The sequence below is a fragment of the Lolium perenne genome, chromosome 4 (assembly GCF_019359855.2).
Source record: "Lolium perenne isolate Kyuss_39 chromosome 4, Kyuss_2.0, whole genome shotgun sequence".
Classification (NCBI taxonomy): domain Eukaryota; kingdom Viridiplantae; phylum Streptophyta; class Magnoliopsida; order Poales; family Poaceae; genus Lolium; species Lolium perenne.
In genome coordinates this window covers 330,492,570-330,509,867 of record NC_067247.2, presented here as the reverse complement: position 1 = coordinate 330,509,867, position 17,298 = coordinate 330,492,570, and the positions used below count along the sequence as shown (strand labels likewise).

Here is a 17,298-nt window from a genome sequence, read left to right as displayed (position 1 = left end):
ATTTGTTAAAATCGATAGAGCTGATAGTTTAAGCGTTTGCTCATTTTAGACTTAGTCTACTCACCTCGTCTGATCCTCGTGGGATGGCACGAGATTTTGCAGGGGTGATGGATATGGCGATGGTGGGTGGACTGGTGGGATGACCCCTTCAGTAAAGCCCAGTCTCTGATCCTATTTTCTAGCGGTTTTCAGTTGTAATCGATCGAGGAATAAAAAGAGGAAGAAAGGTGCCCTAGTATACCACGCAGAAATCCTCTGTCTCTCTCGTTGCCTTGTTCATGTTCCTGTTTTTGAGCTCGACTCTGCCCTTGTTGGCAACAACAGACTCGCCCAGGTCAGTTTCTGTTGCGGAGGCAGCCACCAGCCCGTTCCATGGCGGCCGTGCTTTTCCTCCCCGCGAACCCAAACCCTCCGTCGAACACCACATCGTCCCCCCGCCCGCCGCGGCCGTCCACTTCCGGCAGGCTCCACTCCCGTCCCCGCCTAATCCCCCGTCGCGCCAGCGCCCGCGCCCGAACCCATCTCCCCGCCGCGTTCCGGAGGGGGTCGCCCGCAGCGGCGGCGGCGGCGGCCGAGCGCGGAGGGAAGGACTACTACTCCACGCTGAACATCCGCCGCGACGCCACCCCGAGGGAGGTCAAGAGCGCGTACCGGATCCTCGCGCGCAAGGTGCCGCCCTCTCCCTTCGCCCCCCGTGCCCCTCCCCTCCCGGACCGTTAGATCGTCTGATGCTGTTCTCTGTTACATCCAGTCCTGTTTGCCTGCCTGTAACTATATGGGTGTAGAGAGTAGTGAGTAATAATAAGAGCGATAATTGCTCTATGATTGAGTTGAACAATCTGCATAATTCTCCGGTGCCAACATGGGGAACTCCCGTTACAGTATAGAGCATTTTCTGACATATTTGGGATTTGTCCTTGGCAAAAGTAAGATCTCACAAAAGGCCTACTAAGGTGGGCATAATTAAGCAGTAATTCATTGGTGACGAACTAGACTAGTGTCCAGCATTGTGGATAAATCAAGGAAGAGATACCATTTGGAGTTGGATAACTACATCAATAGTACTCCCTCCGTCCATAAACCACATACATCCAAATTCTGACAAATATAAGACATCTATTTATGGACAGAGGTAGTAATAAGGTAGAAGTACCTCTACCTTCAAAAATGTGATTCACTCGCGGCTAGCTTCACGGGATTCTGCAAAGTTATATACTAATGTAATTTGCTACATTCTCATTTTTTTTATCTTCCTAATTTCAAATACATCCAGTTTTCTTAAAAGGAAAGCTTGAAGCAAGATAATGGATTTTAGAAATTTCTGAGATGGTAATCCTGCATATTTGTGCCACTTTTTGTTGAGTATTACAGAGCTATGCATAGGTAATACAGTCTACAAATTAAATGTGTGTTCTGTGCAGAGAGACTGACTCGTTTTTTTCCTTTTTCAATTCCAGTACCATCCAGACATGAACAAGAGCCCTGGGGCAGAAGAAAAATTTAAGGAGATAAGTGCTGCATATGAGGTATCTTCTGCTCTCTGGTATCTGCTAAATAGCTAGGGATATGCCGAATGTTGGACTAGTATACCAAGATGTACTTACTATCTTGCTCTTACTAATAATAAAGGGCACCCAATTTTTAACAGCATGGTTTGGTTTGTGTGCGTACACTTGCTAGTTACTACACTGCTAATCCACTGTACTGTGGGGTTACAACTTGCAAGTGACCCTTTTACTTACTGGTGCCTTGTTTACGAACAACATCATTCAGTGAAAATCGAACTAGTGTGCTGCATTGTTGCTCAGTACATTTGGTCCTGTATTCAACGAGTCTAGGTGACCATATACTTCAAAACTGTGACGATTCACAATGTTATCAGATGCTACCCTGTTATGTGATTCACTTATTCTGTAGCTTCTTTCAGGTTCTTTCGGACGAAGAGAAAAGATCTGTGTATGATCGATTTGGAGAAACAGGACTTCATGGAAATCATGGAGGTGGAGATTTCGGTGCACATGAGGTATTTATTTATTGAAAACCCAAGAGATCGTTTTGCTTTTCAATCAGGTTTTTTCCTTATTTAGGAATGTAAATTTATTTCATACTGGTAGATGTTGTTTTCTACTGCTAATAACTCTCCAACATTGTACCAGAAATAGCATGTGAACTTGCAAATGCCTGTATGTTGTGTGCATCTTGCATCTGAACTGATACTCAACTTTACATGGAAGGTCTTAATTGAAAAAAAGTTCAGGTGATGTGATCTTTGGCGTTTTGTTTTCTTTTGTAGGTTGATCCATATGAACTCTTCAATGCATTCTTCGGTAGTTCTGACAAGATTTTTGGGGGCATGGGTCCAGGGCGATTTCATTACAGTTCAAATGTCAAGGATAACAGGGGGCTTGATATTCGGTAAACAATTTTGGTCTCACATTAAAGCAGTGAAAAATAATTTTTGTATAGTTACACCCTTGTTTGTGTATTGCAGCTATGATCTTCTCATTCCTTTTAAAGAATCAATCCTTGGATGCAAACGGGAGATCAGTATTTTTCATCATGAAACATGTGGCACTTGCCATGGATCTGGAGGTAAATCTAGCAATAGCATAACAGAATGTACACAATGCAGAGGTCAAGGCAGGTCGATGAAGTCTCAGAAGACACCTTTTGGTATAGTATCTCAGGTGATCTAGACAATTCTACTGAAACTTTGTGTTTTCAGTCATTCTTGTGTTTATACACCTCTACAGTTAATCGGAACATACCTTTATCCTTTCATGGATATTGAATTACCGAGTTTAATAATCCTTACTTCTTTCATTAATACGAACTTACTGAGTTTTTACTATATTGCTTTGGGAAAATGTACCTCTATTAGAGCCAACCGTACAAAAATGTTACTTGTGGAGTTTGTGCTTTTCATTGAACTAGTAAGATTGTATGTGCAAAGCACGATACAATCTTAATTTTTTTCTCTTATAACCAGAATCCAAACATCTCATGTTAGACAATATGGTACAAGCACGATGCAATAACACAATAAGGTTCGCTTCAATTAAAATCCTTCAATTGATAATAATAAGTAAGAAACAAGACACATAGTTGTAGTATAGTAATTGTGAAAGTCTGCCACACAAAATAGTTAATGGTAGACATGGCACACGGGAAACATAGAATTGATATTCTAACAAGCTGGAATTAAAAGTTCAGTATGTTAGCCTAAATATAATCTTGTCATGGTGTGACCTGCATACGTAGGTTGAGTGCATGCTATAGTGTGAATAGCACACATAGGTTGTGCGGTTGCTGTGTGTGAGAACAGGGCACATGAGTTGTGTGCAGTTGTCTTCAAGTTGGCTTTGACTAGCAGTCTCCAAGTTGGATTTGACTAGTAGAAGCCAACTAGACATTAGTTGTCTAGGTCGGTTACTTAGCACCAACTTAAAGCCTCTATATAAGGAGAGGCACCCCATATGGAGAGTAAGTTGTAAGCCAAGATGTAGCATATGTTGCTATATAATAGTGAAAGAGCATTTGTTGCTCAAGCAAGTTTCTCCCCTGTTCTCCTTGCTCATGTGTGTGCCCACTAAGAATGAGCTGAGAGATTGAGAGAAGGCTGCACCCAACATTTAGTATGGGTAGGAGCTAACAATTGGTATCAGAGCCTCATGGTTCGGGGCCATGGCAAGCGGTGAGTCTGCGGCGAACCCGGCGGATGTGGAGGCGGCGCGTTGTGACGTCGTGCGCACGGCGGCATGGAGGCGCTGCACAGCGGTATGGAGGCTGCGGCGGCCGTGGCGCAGCGGCCTCATACCAGCACTAGAGCACCGGGTTGGGAGACGTCAGGCGATCGTCGAAAAGCCGCGACACCACCACCTCCCTAGCAGCGGCGTGCGTTCGCAACCCCTCCTCCGGCAAACGAGCGACGGCGATCGCCAAGTCGGGGATGGAGCAGGGTGCGACACGGCAGGGGTCGAGGTCGTGGTACAGCGGGAGGTGATCCGCGAGATGACTAACGGCGGAGGCGGCGGTACGAGCCTCGTCTTCCCGATGCTCAAGCGCGGAGACTACACCAACTGGGCCATGGTGATGGAGGTGAACCTGCAAGCGGCATCGCTCTGGGACGCGATCAAGGACGCCGCAGTCTCTCGGCGAGAGGACAAGCGGGCCTTGGCGGCACTGCTCCGCGTCTAGGTTGTACGTGGCCATGGCGGGAGTTCAGGGTGGAGACTTGAGAGGCAACGACGATGGTGGTGACCAAGGTTTGGTTGCGGCAAGGTCATGTTAGTCGGCTCCGTTCCGGCGTGTCCGAATGTCTTCGTGGTGGTCTCCTCTTGCTGCGAAGTCGAAGCTGCCCTCGGGCGGTGTACGATGACCTTCGAGGGGCGGTCCGGTGAAGGCCTTTTTCGGCACTTGTCTTGCGCATCCCCTCTCCGAGGCTTGTCTTCAGAATCGGAGCTGCCGGTCTCTGCTCGAAGAGCCATCTGTTTGGCATAGGCCGACTTGAGCTTCTTAGCTTTTGTGGGTAGCCAGGGTGGCTAGGTGTGCCCGTGGCGGGTGTGCCTAGCTTGTATGTATCCGGTCCACGTCGTGCGTCTGAGCGCGTTGGTGATCTTTTGAAGGCCTGTGGCGTTGTGCGCGTTGGAGCGCGTTGTGCGTGTGGCCGGTATTTGCGGATCAAGCAGCCAAGTGTGCGTCTCAAGATGAAGTGGCAGGAAGAAGTTGCGGCGTTGGTCGCCTTGAACAAGGAGATCCTGGAGACGAGGAAGAAGATGACAAGATTAGGGGGGTGATTGTTAGCCTAAATATAATCTTGTCATGGTGTGACCTGCATATGTAGGTTGAGTGCATGCTATAGTGTGAATAGCACACATAGGTTGTGCGGTTGCTGTGTGTGAGAACAGGGCACATGAGTTGTGTGCAGTTGTCTTCAAGTTGGCTTTGACTAGCAGTCTCCAAGTTGGATTTGACTAGTAGAAGCCAACTAGACATTAGTTGTCTAGGTCGGTTACTTAGCACCAACTTAAAGCCTCTATATAAGGAGAGGCACCCCATATGGAGAGTAAGTTGTAAGCCAAGATGTAGCATATGTTGCTATATAATAGTGAAAGAGCATTTGTTGCTCAAGCAAGTTTCTCCCCTGTTCTCCTTGCTCATGTGTGTGCCCACTAAGAATGAGCTGAGAGATTGAGAGAAGGCTGCACCCAACATTTAGTATGGGTAGGAGCTAACACAGTAGACCAATCTACTTAGTACTTATTCTGAAACTACATGTCTAATAAAGTTGCTCCATCTTGTTAACTTGCTTTGGCGAGGATGGGTTATGTATCACCGTAGCACCAGGAGTCACGGGTGTACTATTCCCCTCTTCCTTTGCTTAGTCAAGGAACAAATGGGCTGTGCGTGATAAACATCGCCATCCTAGAAAGTTGAAGATGTGTTTCACCGAGGAAGCTTGGGAAGAACCTGATCCATGTTGGGTCTTGAGTTTTGAGTAGGCAGGTAGTTGAACAATGTTGTCCTCGTTGGCCAGCTTGTGAGCATCCCTCCTAAAAAGTACAACATCTTTTACCACATCACGGTAAGACAAGTCATTTCTAATCTGTTAACGCACACCTATAACATGGAAAAATTAGTATATCTATTCATCGACGATGGTACAATGCTAATAAACAATATAGTTATCTTCAAGCATGTCAAACTGATGACATGCCAAGCACCGATGAAAAGTGATTGTGGTTGCTGCCGTACTTTGATGATCTTTGTCCATGGTGATAGACAACTCCTCTTGAACCGCTGTAACAATCATCATCAACAGGATCCAATTCTGGGATGACATAACTTTTAATATCCTTTCCCATCGAATGCACCTGATCCTTAATGTCTCTAAGGACCATCTGTTTCAGTGCTGCTTGGTTGGAGTTGGAGTGGCTACGACGTTTGTCTTGAGACATTGACTCGGGGTGCTTTTCCCATAATGATTGGATGTTGGTTGCCTTGCAAAATACCAAAATAGTCTGGCTCAGTCAAACAGTCATCAAGGGACTTAATGATCTCTATGAGACCTCATTTCTCACACGCTTCCCAAAGGTCAAGCACGGCTTGCCATGCACACTTTTCAAACCTCATATGAAGTTACACCTCTCACATGATTCATGAGCACCCTGAGCAACTATCTCTCACCTTCGGCATGATGCACATACACAATTCTTCCTACTTGCCTCCGACCCCTTAATTTTCTTTGCCACATGTTCTTAACCTTAATCCACCGGAAGAATTATGGGAACTATTTGTACAAAAAGTTCCACGCATAAGGATCCACCTTGTTCATCTTGAAATATTCAGTGAGCATGGTAATAGAAGAGGCCGATTGTCGACATCCTCTAGACTATCGCCCTCTTTGAATGCGGCAATATGCATATTTTCCAAATGAAGCTGAAGTTGGAGCACAACGGGAGAGACAATGCACATTCCAATATCATAAATCCTATAGATCCTCCGGTGGCGATACCTACCTAGCATCTTTGTACTGTTTAATCTCATTGATTAAGCCACCCTGGTCCACTTATGTGGTATAAGTGTCACATCAGTATTGAAACTTGCTCGAGCATGATAGGCAGTTAAATATTTATTCAAGTAAATCTATAATGAATATGACCGTGCATCATTTCCAATCGACCTAGCAGCAGATTATGCTTTTAAGGCAATCAATGAGATTAAACAGTGTAAAGATGCTAGGTGTGTATCGCCACAAGAGTCTATCTACAGGATTTGCGTTTTCCAATGTTAGATGTCTCTCCTGCTGTTCTCTAGCTTCGGCTTCATTCGGAAAATATGCATACTGTCGCGCCAAAGATGGCGATAGTACAGAGGGTGTCGTCAATAAGACAGAAGACATTAAGGATCCGGTGCATTTAATGGGAAAAGATAATTAAAGTTATGGCATCACAGATTTGGATCATGTTGATGCTAATTGTTCCAATGGTCATTCAAGAGAGGTTCAAGAGGAGTTGTCCGTCATCATGGACAAAGATCATCTAAGTACGGTGGTAACCACACTTACTTTTCATCGGTGCTTCGCATACCATCAATTTGACATCCTTGAAGATGACTATAAGTACTAAATTTTCCACGTATATGTGCGCCAATAGATTCAAAATGACATGTCCTTGCGGTAAAATGTGTTGTACTTCTTAGGAGGATGGTCACAAGCTCACCAACGAGTACAACGCTATTCAACTACCTGTCCAAGAAACTTAAGACCTAAGATGGCTTATGTTCTTCTCAAGTGTCCTCCGTGAAACGCATCTTCAACTTCTGGATGGATGATGATGCTTACAACAAACTGTTTGTTCCTGGCATCAGCAAGAGAAGGGGAATAGTACACCCGTAACCCCTGACACGCAGCGGTGATTTCTAACATGTCCTAGCTAGAGAAAGTTGGCAAGATGGACCAACTTGTTCTGAAATAAATAATAAGTAGACTCGTTTGCTAAATTCATTGGAATGAGTCAATGCACTGTTTTTTGTGTGTCATGTCAACCATTAATTATTTTCCGTGGCAGACTTTCTCAATTAATATGTTGCAAGTTTTTTCTTTTATTACTTGTTATTATTGCTCAATTATTTTTTATTGGATCGAACTTTATTGTGCTATTGCGTCGTGTTTGTATCATATTATATTTAGTTTCTCAACTAACCTGAGATGTTTGGAATCTGGTTATAAGCGAACATATTTAAGATTACAGTGTTATGTGCACTCTTAGTAGTTGTAGAAAAACGCTGTACACCAAGTATTAGATTCTGCTAAGTTAACTAGCCTAGGATGTTCCTGCCGTCCGGACCTGCATACTCTTATAGTCTTATTTGTGTATATGAACATCAACATATGAATATCTTACATGCAAATGTATATATATATTTAAAGTGTTCGATATCTGGTATCCATATGTAGTTGCATTTACCACATAATTTATTATCTTTATCACTGTTTACTATTGCTCAATGTCTGGCAAATTCAGAATGATACACTTTAGTTAGTATATTGCCCTGTTACATTCTGCAGATATCTTCTTGCTTAAATTGTGATGGCAGTGGTAAGATAATTACTGAACATTGCACAAGGTGCTATGGTTCAGGCAAAGTCAAAGTTGAACAAAGTATAGAAGTAGAGATACCTGGAGGTATAGAGGATGGGTCAGCCATTCGAATTACTGGAGGAGGTAGTGTTGATAAGCAAAGGCAAGCACTGGGAAACTAATACATAATAACGTAAATTCATGAACCCTGTGTAGTTTTTTGCATGTTTAGTTTAAGCTTTTAACTTGTTCAAAGCTATGCGTAAGCCGTCCATACTGAAACATTTACAGATTAACAAGGTGCTCAGAATTATTAATTTACAAAGCTTAAGCAGAGTAATACAGCCTGGATGAAAACTCACATTTCAGTTCAGCTGATTAGGATCCACTTGCCGGCATAAAATATTATTATTATTTATCCATTTCTATTTTATCATGCAGGGGTGTCAGTGGTGACTTGTATATATCTGTTTGTGTTAAAGAAAGAGAAGGAATCCACAGAGATGGTCTCAATTTGTACTCCAATGTCACGATTGATTACACTGATGCAATTTTAGGAACTACAGTAAAGGTGAGCTGTCAAACTCAACAGCTCAAAACCGTTTCCTCAAAACAATTAAGCAAGAATCTTTGTTCTCAAGTTGGATCACACAAAACTTAGATGTGCTTTTAAAAACTAGAGTACATTCTTTTGTTAATCCTGTCATGCTGCAAACATTCTTGTTTTGTGCTAGAAGGACTCCCACAAGCTTTATTGAGAAAGCAATCTTGCTATTTCAGGTTGAGACAATAGAAGGATGGAAGGATCTTTATATTCCTCCTGGAATTCAGCCTGGAGAGAAGTTGAAATTTGCACAGCTGGGAGCTCCTGACATTAAGAGGCCTAGCCATAGAGGAGATCACAACTTTGTTATAAAGGTGAAGATCCCGAAGAATATCAGGTGTGAGTTGCGAGTGTTTTCTAAGGGCATCTCCAACGGGACGACGCAAACGGACGTTTTTCGTCCATTTGCGTCTGCGCGGACAAAAAATGCGCTCCAGCGGCTAGACGCAAAACGTTCGCATCGTCCATCCTGACGCAAACGTGGACCAAATATGCGGCAGGAATGCGTCTGCGCGGACGCGTCCGTTTTCGTCCGTTTGGGCTGCATGGCCCCTTTTCTCTCCCCTTTAATGTAGGGTAGGCCCATGTGTTGGCCACTCCACACCACACAAACGGAATCTTTCTCTCTCTCTCCTCCCCTAATCAGTGCATGGCAGGCCCTTGCGGTCAAAAAATGCGACTCTGCCGCTGGAGAAGGGGCACACGCATGCGGACAAGTGATCACTTTTTGTGGCATTTCACAAAAAGTGATCACATGTTCGCATGCGTCTGCCCCTTCTCCAGCGGCAGAGACGCATTTTTTGACCGCAAGGGCCTACAAGGCACTGATTAGGGGAGGAGAGAGAGAAAGATTCCATTTGTGTGGTGTGGAGTGGCCAGCACATGGGCCTACCTACATTGAAGGAGGAGAGAGAAGGGGCCATGGAGCCCAAACGGACGAAAACGGACGACGCATTCCTGCCGCATATTTGGTCCACGTTTGCGTTAGGACGGACGCTGCGGATGTTTTGCGTCTAGCCGCTGGAGCGTTTTTTGCCCGCGCAGACGCAAATGGATGAAAAACGTCCGTTTGCGTCGCCCCGTTGGAGATGCCCTAACAGCATGTGAGCTGCAACAAATGTTGTGCTTACTCTATGATGAGTTCTTTTTTTTGCGAAATTACTCTATGATGAGTTGATGTCTTGTCCAACTTTAGGTATTGCCGGAACCGTCTCTTAAATATTAATATCTAGAAGTTCTAAAAACTAGCACATTTGTGGTTCCAAAAGTGTGGCATGCCTGATTGCGGGCTCAGCAGGCAACAGCAGTCGCATGGCATAGTTCTTATATTTCGTCTGACCTTCCCTGTCTTCCTTTTGCTGTTTCCTCTCTGTTGGCATTACCGGTTTGCAACTGTAAGCCTGCTGATTCTCATAGTGGTCCTTCTGATCTGAACTAGAAAATCCGAGAATCTAGCAGTAGCATTGCATGTTACTCCCTCCGTTCACTAATATAAGAAGTTTTGAAAAGCTAATTTGGCTTTCCAAAACGTCTTTATTAGTGAACAGAGGTAGTAATTTTAATGTTGTTAACATGGGCTTTTTGATGTGTTACTCTTAATGTACTTTTTATGCAGTGACCAGGCGCGTTCACTAGTTGAAGAGCTTGCTGCACTAAAGGGAACTCCGAGTATTTCAATTCCTGATGATGGTATGTCTTACCTTTTCTGACTTATTGTAGTTAGCATCTTCTGCGTTAGTACATTTTTTGATAAAGTCTGCATTAGAACATGATTCATGGGACTTCTCACTGCCTAACATTTGGCTTAATCAGACAACGTAAACCGAGGAAACTTGAATAAGAGAAGTCATCATTCTTCGGCGAGGAAGACACTATCGTTTTGGGGATCCGTCAGGAATCTTTTCGGGTACATGTACTATCTTGTTAACTTATCTTGCAATAGAATGCAACAAATGTAATATCTTGTACTGATACATCAATACTACTACATTAAAGAGTCAAGACAACTCATGCTTCTTCTGATGCATAGTCAAAAGGACAGAAACTAATTGTTTTGGCTTCAGATCCCCTAAATCTGTAGAACTAGAATCCATTTTTTGCTAATAATTTCATGCATGCCATGCTAGGGGTGATGGAGGGGATCAGAGATTTGCTTCAATCAGTTCACAGTCTGTTATTCCACGATGGACTTCTCAACAAGGAATACATCCGGCTGCCGGATTGTTAGAAGGATGCTTCATGATCACAACACTCATATTCGTTATAAGCAGAAGGGCCAAATTCAGGATTTGCACGAAGTATGATCGTGCAACTAAAGCTGAACAAGCTGAAGATGGAGGGTGAAGTCGTGTAATGCTGTTCGTTGGACGTTAACAGTGTAACAGGTTGTAATCTGGTTGCATAATCTGTTTGTTGGACAGATCGGCGATTATAGTTTTGCACCCGCCAGCTTTGCTACTGTAGGGGAAAGACGGGAAGGTTGGCGGTGTAGGCTTATTAAGTGGAATAGAAAAACACATCTGTACTAGACTTTTTCTTTTGAAAAGAGGGCAAAAGTCTTGCCCTATTCCATTAATTAAGATATAAGTTTACAAGAAAATAAAATTTGCAAATACAACCTAGACTACTCTCGCGGCATCAAAGAACTCATGCATTTACAACCCGCGAGGGTCCACAAATTGGACTCATGCTTAATTATATCAAATTGAACACCCGGGCCCTTCTCTCGTTCCAAACCTCCCACGAAGCAAGAAGGGTGAGTGAGGCCACACCCTTGTGCTTCGTCATTGTGCCCCACCATGAATGAATAGAATTGGTAGGCCAAGCATTAAGGTCAAGGAGATGGAGGCATAGCCAATTCTTGATGAGCCCCCAAAACCGAATGGTATACCGACAATTAACGAAGAGATGTTTGACCAACTCCATCACCCTACTGCAAAGAGGGAAATTCCCACAATTTGGCCACCCCAGCCTTTCCAAGCGGTCACCATCCATAACCTATTTTGAACCACGAGCCAAGCAAAAAACTTAATTTTTTTTTGAGGAGGGGGGGGGGGGGAAATACTCCAAACTAAATAGCTAACGGGACCCGAAGTTGATCAAAAATGTTGAGCCTTGTAAGCGGATTTGGAGGAGTGAACTCCATCCTCGGTGAGGTTCTAAGTGATCTCGTCCATGACGTCCTCGTGGAGGATAATGTCTCTTAAGTTTTGACCCATAGGGACATGTATTGATGTGCATGCTCCAAAGAGAAGTCTGCTTCCATGTTGATTTTCGAAATCCAAGCATTATCATGCAGAGCTCCTTTGACGTTCCACCGCTTCCTAGTAGATATTTTGTGGATGGGTGGAGCAATATCAATTGGCTTAGCCCCGTTAAGCCACGACACGTCCTAGAAAGGTGTCTTTATCCCATTGCCCAAGGTGATAGTAGTGGTGGCGTAGAAGAGGTCCATATCCGTGTCATTGCAAGGATTGCCCAAACTCGCCTAAATCTTCTCAAGATCCTTCCATTCTTGCCAAGGCCAACGCAAGCGAAGAGCTCTAGCGAAAAAGGCGGTATTAAGCACCCCGAGCCCCCCCCCCCCCCCCCCCCAAGATTCTTGGGCCTACAAACGATGTCCCAGTTGACCTTGCATTGGCCACCAAACACCTTGTCAGTGGTCGCCCATAAGAAAGCCCGCTCAATCTTCTTCATGCTATGCAATACGCTCGGAGGAACCACGAGGGAAGTCAAGTGGTAGATGGATTGTGAGGCAAGGATGGACTTGACAAGAGCGGTGCAGCCCACCACTGTGGCGTATTTCCCATTCCATGTTGGGATCTTCCCCGCCACCTTGTCCTCGAGGTGTTGAAAGTCTGCACACCTAAGACTCCCTACCGCAAGAGGGAAACCAAGATACTTGATGGGGAAAGTGGCTCTTTCCACGGGGATACCATCAAGGACGTCATCAAGGTCAATTTGCCCACACCTAATTAGCACGACCAAGCTTTTTTTGAATCTTGTGCAAAGGCCGGTGACTTCTCCGACCCCCTTGAGGATGGAAGCAAGGTTGTGTATATCTTGTTTAATGGGGCCCACAAACATAGTCGCATCATCCGCATAAAGAGACGTCCTAAAGATGGTGCCACGCCTTCGCCTTCGAATCCTGCGCAGTAGAGTAGGCCATGCGTGTTAGCCAACTCAAGAATTTTTGTGAGCGGGTCGATGACAAGAACAAATAATAGAGGCGAAAGGGGGTCTCCTTGGCGCAATCCACGTCCTTGCTTGATCGGGTGTTCGGCCACCCCGTTGAGGAGCACCCGGGACGAAGAGGTGACGAGAAGTGCACCAATACAATTTTGAAATATACTTAGGAAACCATGCTTTTGAAGAAGATCGGCGATGTAGTTCCAACGCACCGAGTCAAAGGCCTTGCGAATATCAAGCTTGAAGAGAAGTGCGGAAATCTTTCTTTTGTGAAGTCTCGTAGAAAGGTTCTTCACGTACGAAAAGTTGTCATGTATGCTTCTCTTCTTAATAAAAACACTTTGAGCTTTGGAGACGAGATCATTCATAAAATGCCCAAGTCTAAAAGAAAGCATCTTCGCAATGACTTGAACAAGTTAGTGATACTTATGACTTGGACAAGTTACAATATGTGAGAGAATATACCTAAAATTTTAAGAAGCTACTGACCCAACATCGAAACATGTCATGTACATGTGAAAGAAGATCCTCTCTGAAAATTTGGTGCAAAAAGAAAAAGCCTCTTCAAGAGGAGTTGAAGGATCTAGAAAAAGAGATTTTAAATTTACAGAGTACTCCTACTAATCAACAAGATTTTTCAAAGGAACAAAACTTGGTCACAAGATATGAACAAACTACTACTAAGTTGAATGACTTCTATATGCAGAGAGCAAAGAAAAGCTAGGCTAAAGACGGTGACAGAAACAATGCTTTTTTCCACAGAGCAGTAGCAAGAAGGAAAAGAAGAAATTATATTATGTCAATTAGAGATGAACAAAATGTAACCCACTTTATGCCTGATCAAATTGCAAATACTTTTGTTCTCTATTTTAGATCCATCTTCGCTTCACAGTCCACACAACATGTTACTCCAAGAATTCCCACTTCTCCTCTCCAAAACAATGATTTCACTCATTCAATTCCAACAAAAGAGGAAATTTGGGAAACACTCAAAGGTATGAAAAGAAATGCTTCTCCTCGACCTGATGGGTTTAATGTAGAATTTTATTTAGCCACCTGGGATTGGATAGGAGATAATGTTCATGCTATTATTAACAACTTCTTCCACACTGGTATTTTGCCTCCTCAATCAAATAAAACTCATATTGCCCTAATTCCGAAAAAGCTCATATCCTAGGTTCTTGCTGACTACAGACCTATCAGCCTTTGCAATATTATTTATAAAATTATCACGAAATGTCTGGCAAATAGGCTTAAACAACATCTTCCAGACCATATACATCCCTCACAACAAGCTTTCATTGAAGGAAGAAGAATCAGTGATAACATTATCATTGCCCAGGAAATTACCCACTCTTTCCAACTCTCTTCCTGGAAACAAAATGCTTTCATCTTGAAAATTGATCTAGCTAAGGCTTTTGATAGGATGGAGTGGAATTTCATCCTCTTGGCTCTTGCTCGTAAAGGGCTGCATGATCATTCCATCAATCTCATACATGCTTGCATTTCGACTCCTTCTTTCTCGGTTATTATTAATGGTCAATCTTATGAAAATTTTACCAGCTCTAGAGGAGTCAGACAGGGTTGTCCCATTTCTCCTTACCTGTTTGTGCTTGCAATAAATGAATTATCTATTCGACTTCAACAAGCCCTATCTCAAGCAAATTTAAATGGCATTACCCTTGGACCAAACTGCCCTCCCATTCACTCCCTTCTGTTTGCTGATGACCTTCTGATATGTGGAAATGCAACACATCAAGAAGGTACTGCTATCAAACATATTCTACAAAACTTTTGTCAACACTCAGGTCAAACTCCAAATTGGGGCAAATCTGGAATTATCTTCAGCAAATCTGTAGACAACAATACCCAAATGCAGCTGAAAGCCATTTTCCCTGTCCCTGATATTAATGAAAACTTTATCCACCTTGGTCACCCTCTGATTTTGCTGGCAAAAAACAGATCTGAGGCGTACAATTTCGTTCTAGCAAAATTTAAATCAAAGTTATCAACATACAAAGCAAAATGTCTATCTCATGCTGCCAGGCTATAACTGATTAAATCTGTTTTTTCTTCCATTCCTGTCTACTACATGTCTAATATCATCTTCTCTAAGAAATTTCATGCAAAAATTACTGCCATTATAAGGAATTTCTGGTGGACAGGTGTAAATAATGACCCTGCTCATAAGCCTTTGTGCCTAGCAGCCTGGAAAAACATTTGTGTCCCAACAAAAGAGGGAGGCTTAGGCATCAGAAACCTCTCTGCAGTAAACCATGCTCTTATTCTCACATTTATCTGGAGAATAGCAGAAAATTCTCAGAGTCAAATTCATCTAATTCTCAAATCAAAGTATTTCACTGATACTGCTCTTTGGAGGGCTAAATCAAATTTACCAAAATCTGCTTACTGAACCTCTGTAATGAAAACTCTCCATCTTTTGCAGCAGAATTCTTTTTACCAAATATCTCAAGGAAACATTTCTGTTTGGAGCACTCCTTGGTGTAGCTCTTGGGAAACTATTTACGATGATCTAATTATCCAACAACCCCATTTTGCTTATCCTGCTATGGTCAAGGATTTATGGATACCTCATACAAAGCAATGGAATGTTGGTTTGATAGATACTCTTTTTCAGAGAAACACAGCTGAAGCTATCAAAGCTGGTAAGATTATTACCTATGATGAGCCTGATATTCTTTGTTGGAAACTAACCCCAAATGGAAAATATAGTACAAAATCTGCTTACAAAACTTGTCTCCAGGCTCTTTTTGATGCAGGTTCTCCTAAACCAATTCCACCTGATGATAGAGTGCTTAACCTTCTGCACAAAATCTGGGACAACAAAGAGCTGCTACCAAGAATCAAGACATTTGCGTGGAGAATAATAAGACGTGTGATACGTCTCCGACGTATCGATAATTTCTTATGTTCCATGCCACATTATTGATGTTATCTACATGTTTTATGCACACTTTATGTCATATTCGTGCATTTTCTGGAACTAACCTATTAACAAGATGCCGAAGTGCCAGTTGCTGTTTTCTGCTGTTTTTGGTTTCAGAAATCCTAGTAACGAAATATTCTCGGAATTGGACGAAATCAAAGCCCAGGAGCCTATTTTTCCACGAAGCTTCCAGAAGTCCGAAGGAGAGACGAAGAGGGGCCACGGGGTGGCCAAACCCTAGGGCGGCGCGGCCCCACCCCTGGCCGCGCCGGCCTATGGTGTGGGCCCCCCGTGCCGCCTCTTGACCTGCCCTTCCGCCTACTTAAAGCCTCCGTGATGAAACCCCCAGTACCGAGAGCCACGATACGAGAAAACATACTGAGACGCCGCCGCCGCCGATCCCATCTCGGGGGATCCAGGAGATCGCCTCCGGCACCCTGCCGGAGAGGGGAATCATCTCCCGGAGGACTCTACACCGCCATGGTCGCCTCCGGAGTGATGAGTGAGTAGTCTACCCCTGGACTATGGGTCCATAGCAGTAGCTAGATGGTTGTCTTCTCCCCATTGTGCTATCATTGTTGGATCTTGTGAGCTGCCTAACATGATCAAGATCATCTATCTGTAATTCTATATGTTGCGTTTGTTGGGATCCGATGAATAGAGAATACTTGTTATGTTGATTATCAAAGTTATATCTACGTGTTGTTTATGATCTTGCATGCTTTCCGTTACTAGTAGATGCTCTGGCCAAGTAGATGCTTGTAACTCCAAGAGGGAGTACTTATGCTCGATAGTGGGTTCATGCCTGCATTGACACCGGGACAAGGATGAAAGTTCTAAGGTTGTGTTGTGATGTTGCCACTAGGGATAAAACATTGATGCTATGTCTAAGGATGTAGTTGTTGATTACATTACGCACCATACTTAATGCAATTGTCTGTTGCTTTGCAACTTAATACTGGAAGGGGTTCGGATGATAACCTGAAGGTGGACTTTTTAGGCATAGATGCAGTTGGATGGCGGTCTATGTACTTTGTCGTAATGCCCAATTAAATCTCACTATAATCATCATGATATGTATGTGCATGGTCATGCTCTCTTTATTTGTCAATTGCCCAACTGTAATTTGTTCACCCAACATGCTGTTCGTCTTATGGGAGAGACACCTCTAGTGAACTGTGGACCCCGGTCCAATTCTCTTTACTGAAATACAATCTACTGCAATACTTGTTCTACTGTTTTCTGCAAACAATCATCTTCCACACAATACGGTTAACCCTTTGTTACAGCAAGCCGGTGAGATTGACAACCTCACTGTTTCGTTGGGGCAAAGTACTTTGGTTGTGTTGTGCAGGTTCCACGTTGGCGCCGGAATCTCTGGTGTTGCGCCGCACTACATCCCGCCGCCATCAACCTTCAACGTGCTTCTTGGCTCCTACTGGTTCGATAAACCTTGGTTTCTTACTGAGGGAAAACCT

The 17,298-nt window shown here is 43.6% G+C and overlaps 1 protein-coding gene across 3 annotated transcripts; it reads left to right on the top strand.

The window, feature by feature from the left end:
- Positions 1-268: 268 nt before the first annotated feature.
- LOC127296447 (uncharacterized) lies at positions 269-11,260 on the top strand. Of its 3 annotated transcripts, XM_051326523.2 has the most exons (11): positions 274-669; positions 1,458-1,526; positions 1,928-2,023; positions 2,294-2,415; positions 2,492-2,687; positions 8,069-8,244; positions 8,523-8,652; positions 8,862-9,022; positions 10,301-10,374; positions 10,498-10,591; positions 10,812-11,260. In XM_051326523.2, the coding sequence occupies exons 1-11, from the start codon at positions 373-375 to the stop codon at positions 11,026-11,028; spliced, it is 1,632 nt and encodes a 543-aa protein (XP_051182483.1). In that variant the 5' UTR covers positions 274-372; the 3' UTR covers positions 11,029-11,260. The 3 variants fall into 3 exon arrangements, 2 of the variants coding, with proteins under 2 accessions (XP_051182484.1, XP_051182483.1); XR_007848506.2 differs by lacking the exon at positions 10,812-11,260 and having other exon boundaries at positions 269-669; positions 8,862-8,999; positions 10,498-10,560; XM_051326524.2 differs by lacking the exon at positions 1,458-1,526 and having other exon boundaries at positions 270-669.
- Positions 11,261-17,298: the final 6,038 nt, after the last annotated feature.

Coding starts and splice junctions, on each gene's coding strand:
- LOC127296447 (XM_051326523.2), top strand. CDS start 373: ATGGCGGCCGTGCTTTTCCTCCCCGCGAACCCAAACCCTCCGTCGAAC. Junction 2,024..2,293: donor GAGATTTCGGTGCACATGAG/GTATTTATTTAT, acceptor TTTCTTTTGTAG/GTTGATCCATATGAACTCTT. Junction 8,653..8,861: donor TTTTAGGAACTACAGTAAAG/GTGAGCTGTCAA, acceptor TTGCTATTTCAG/GTTGAGACAATAGAAGGATG.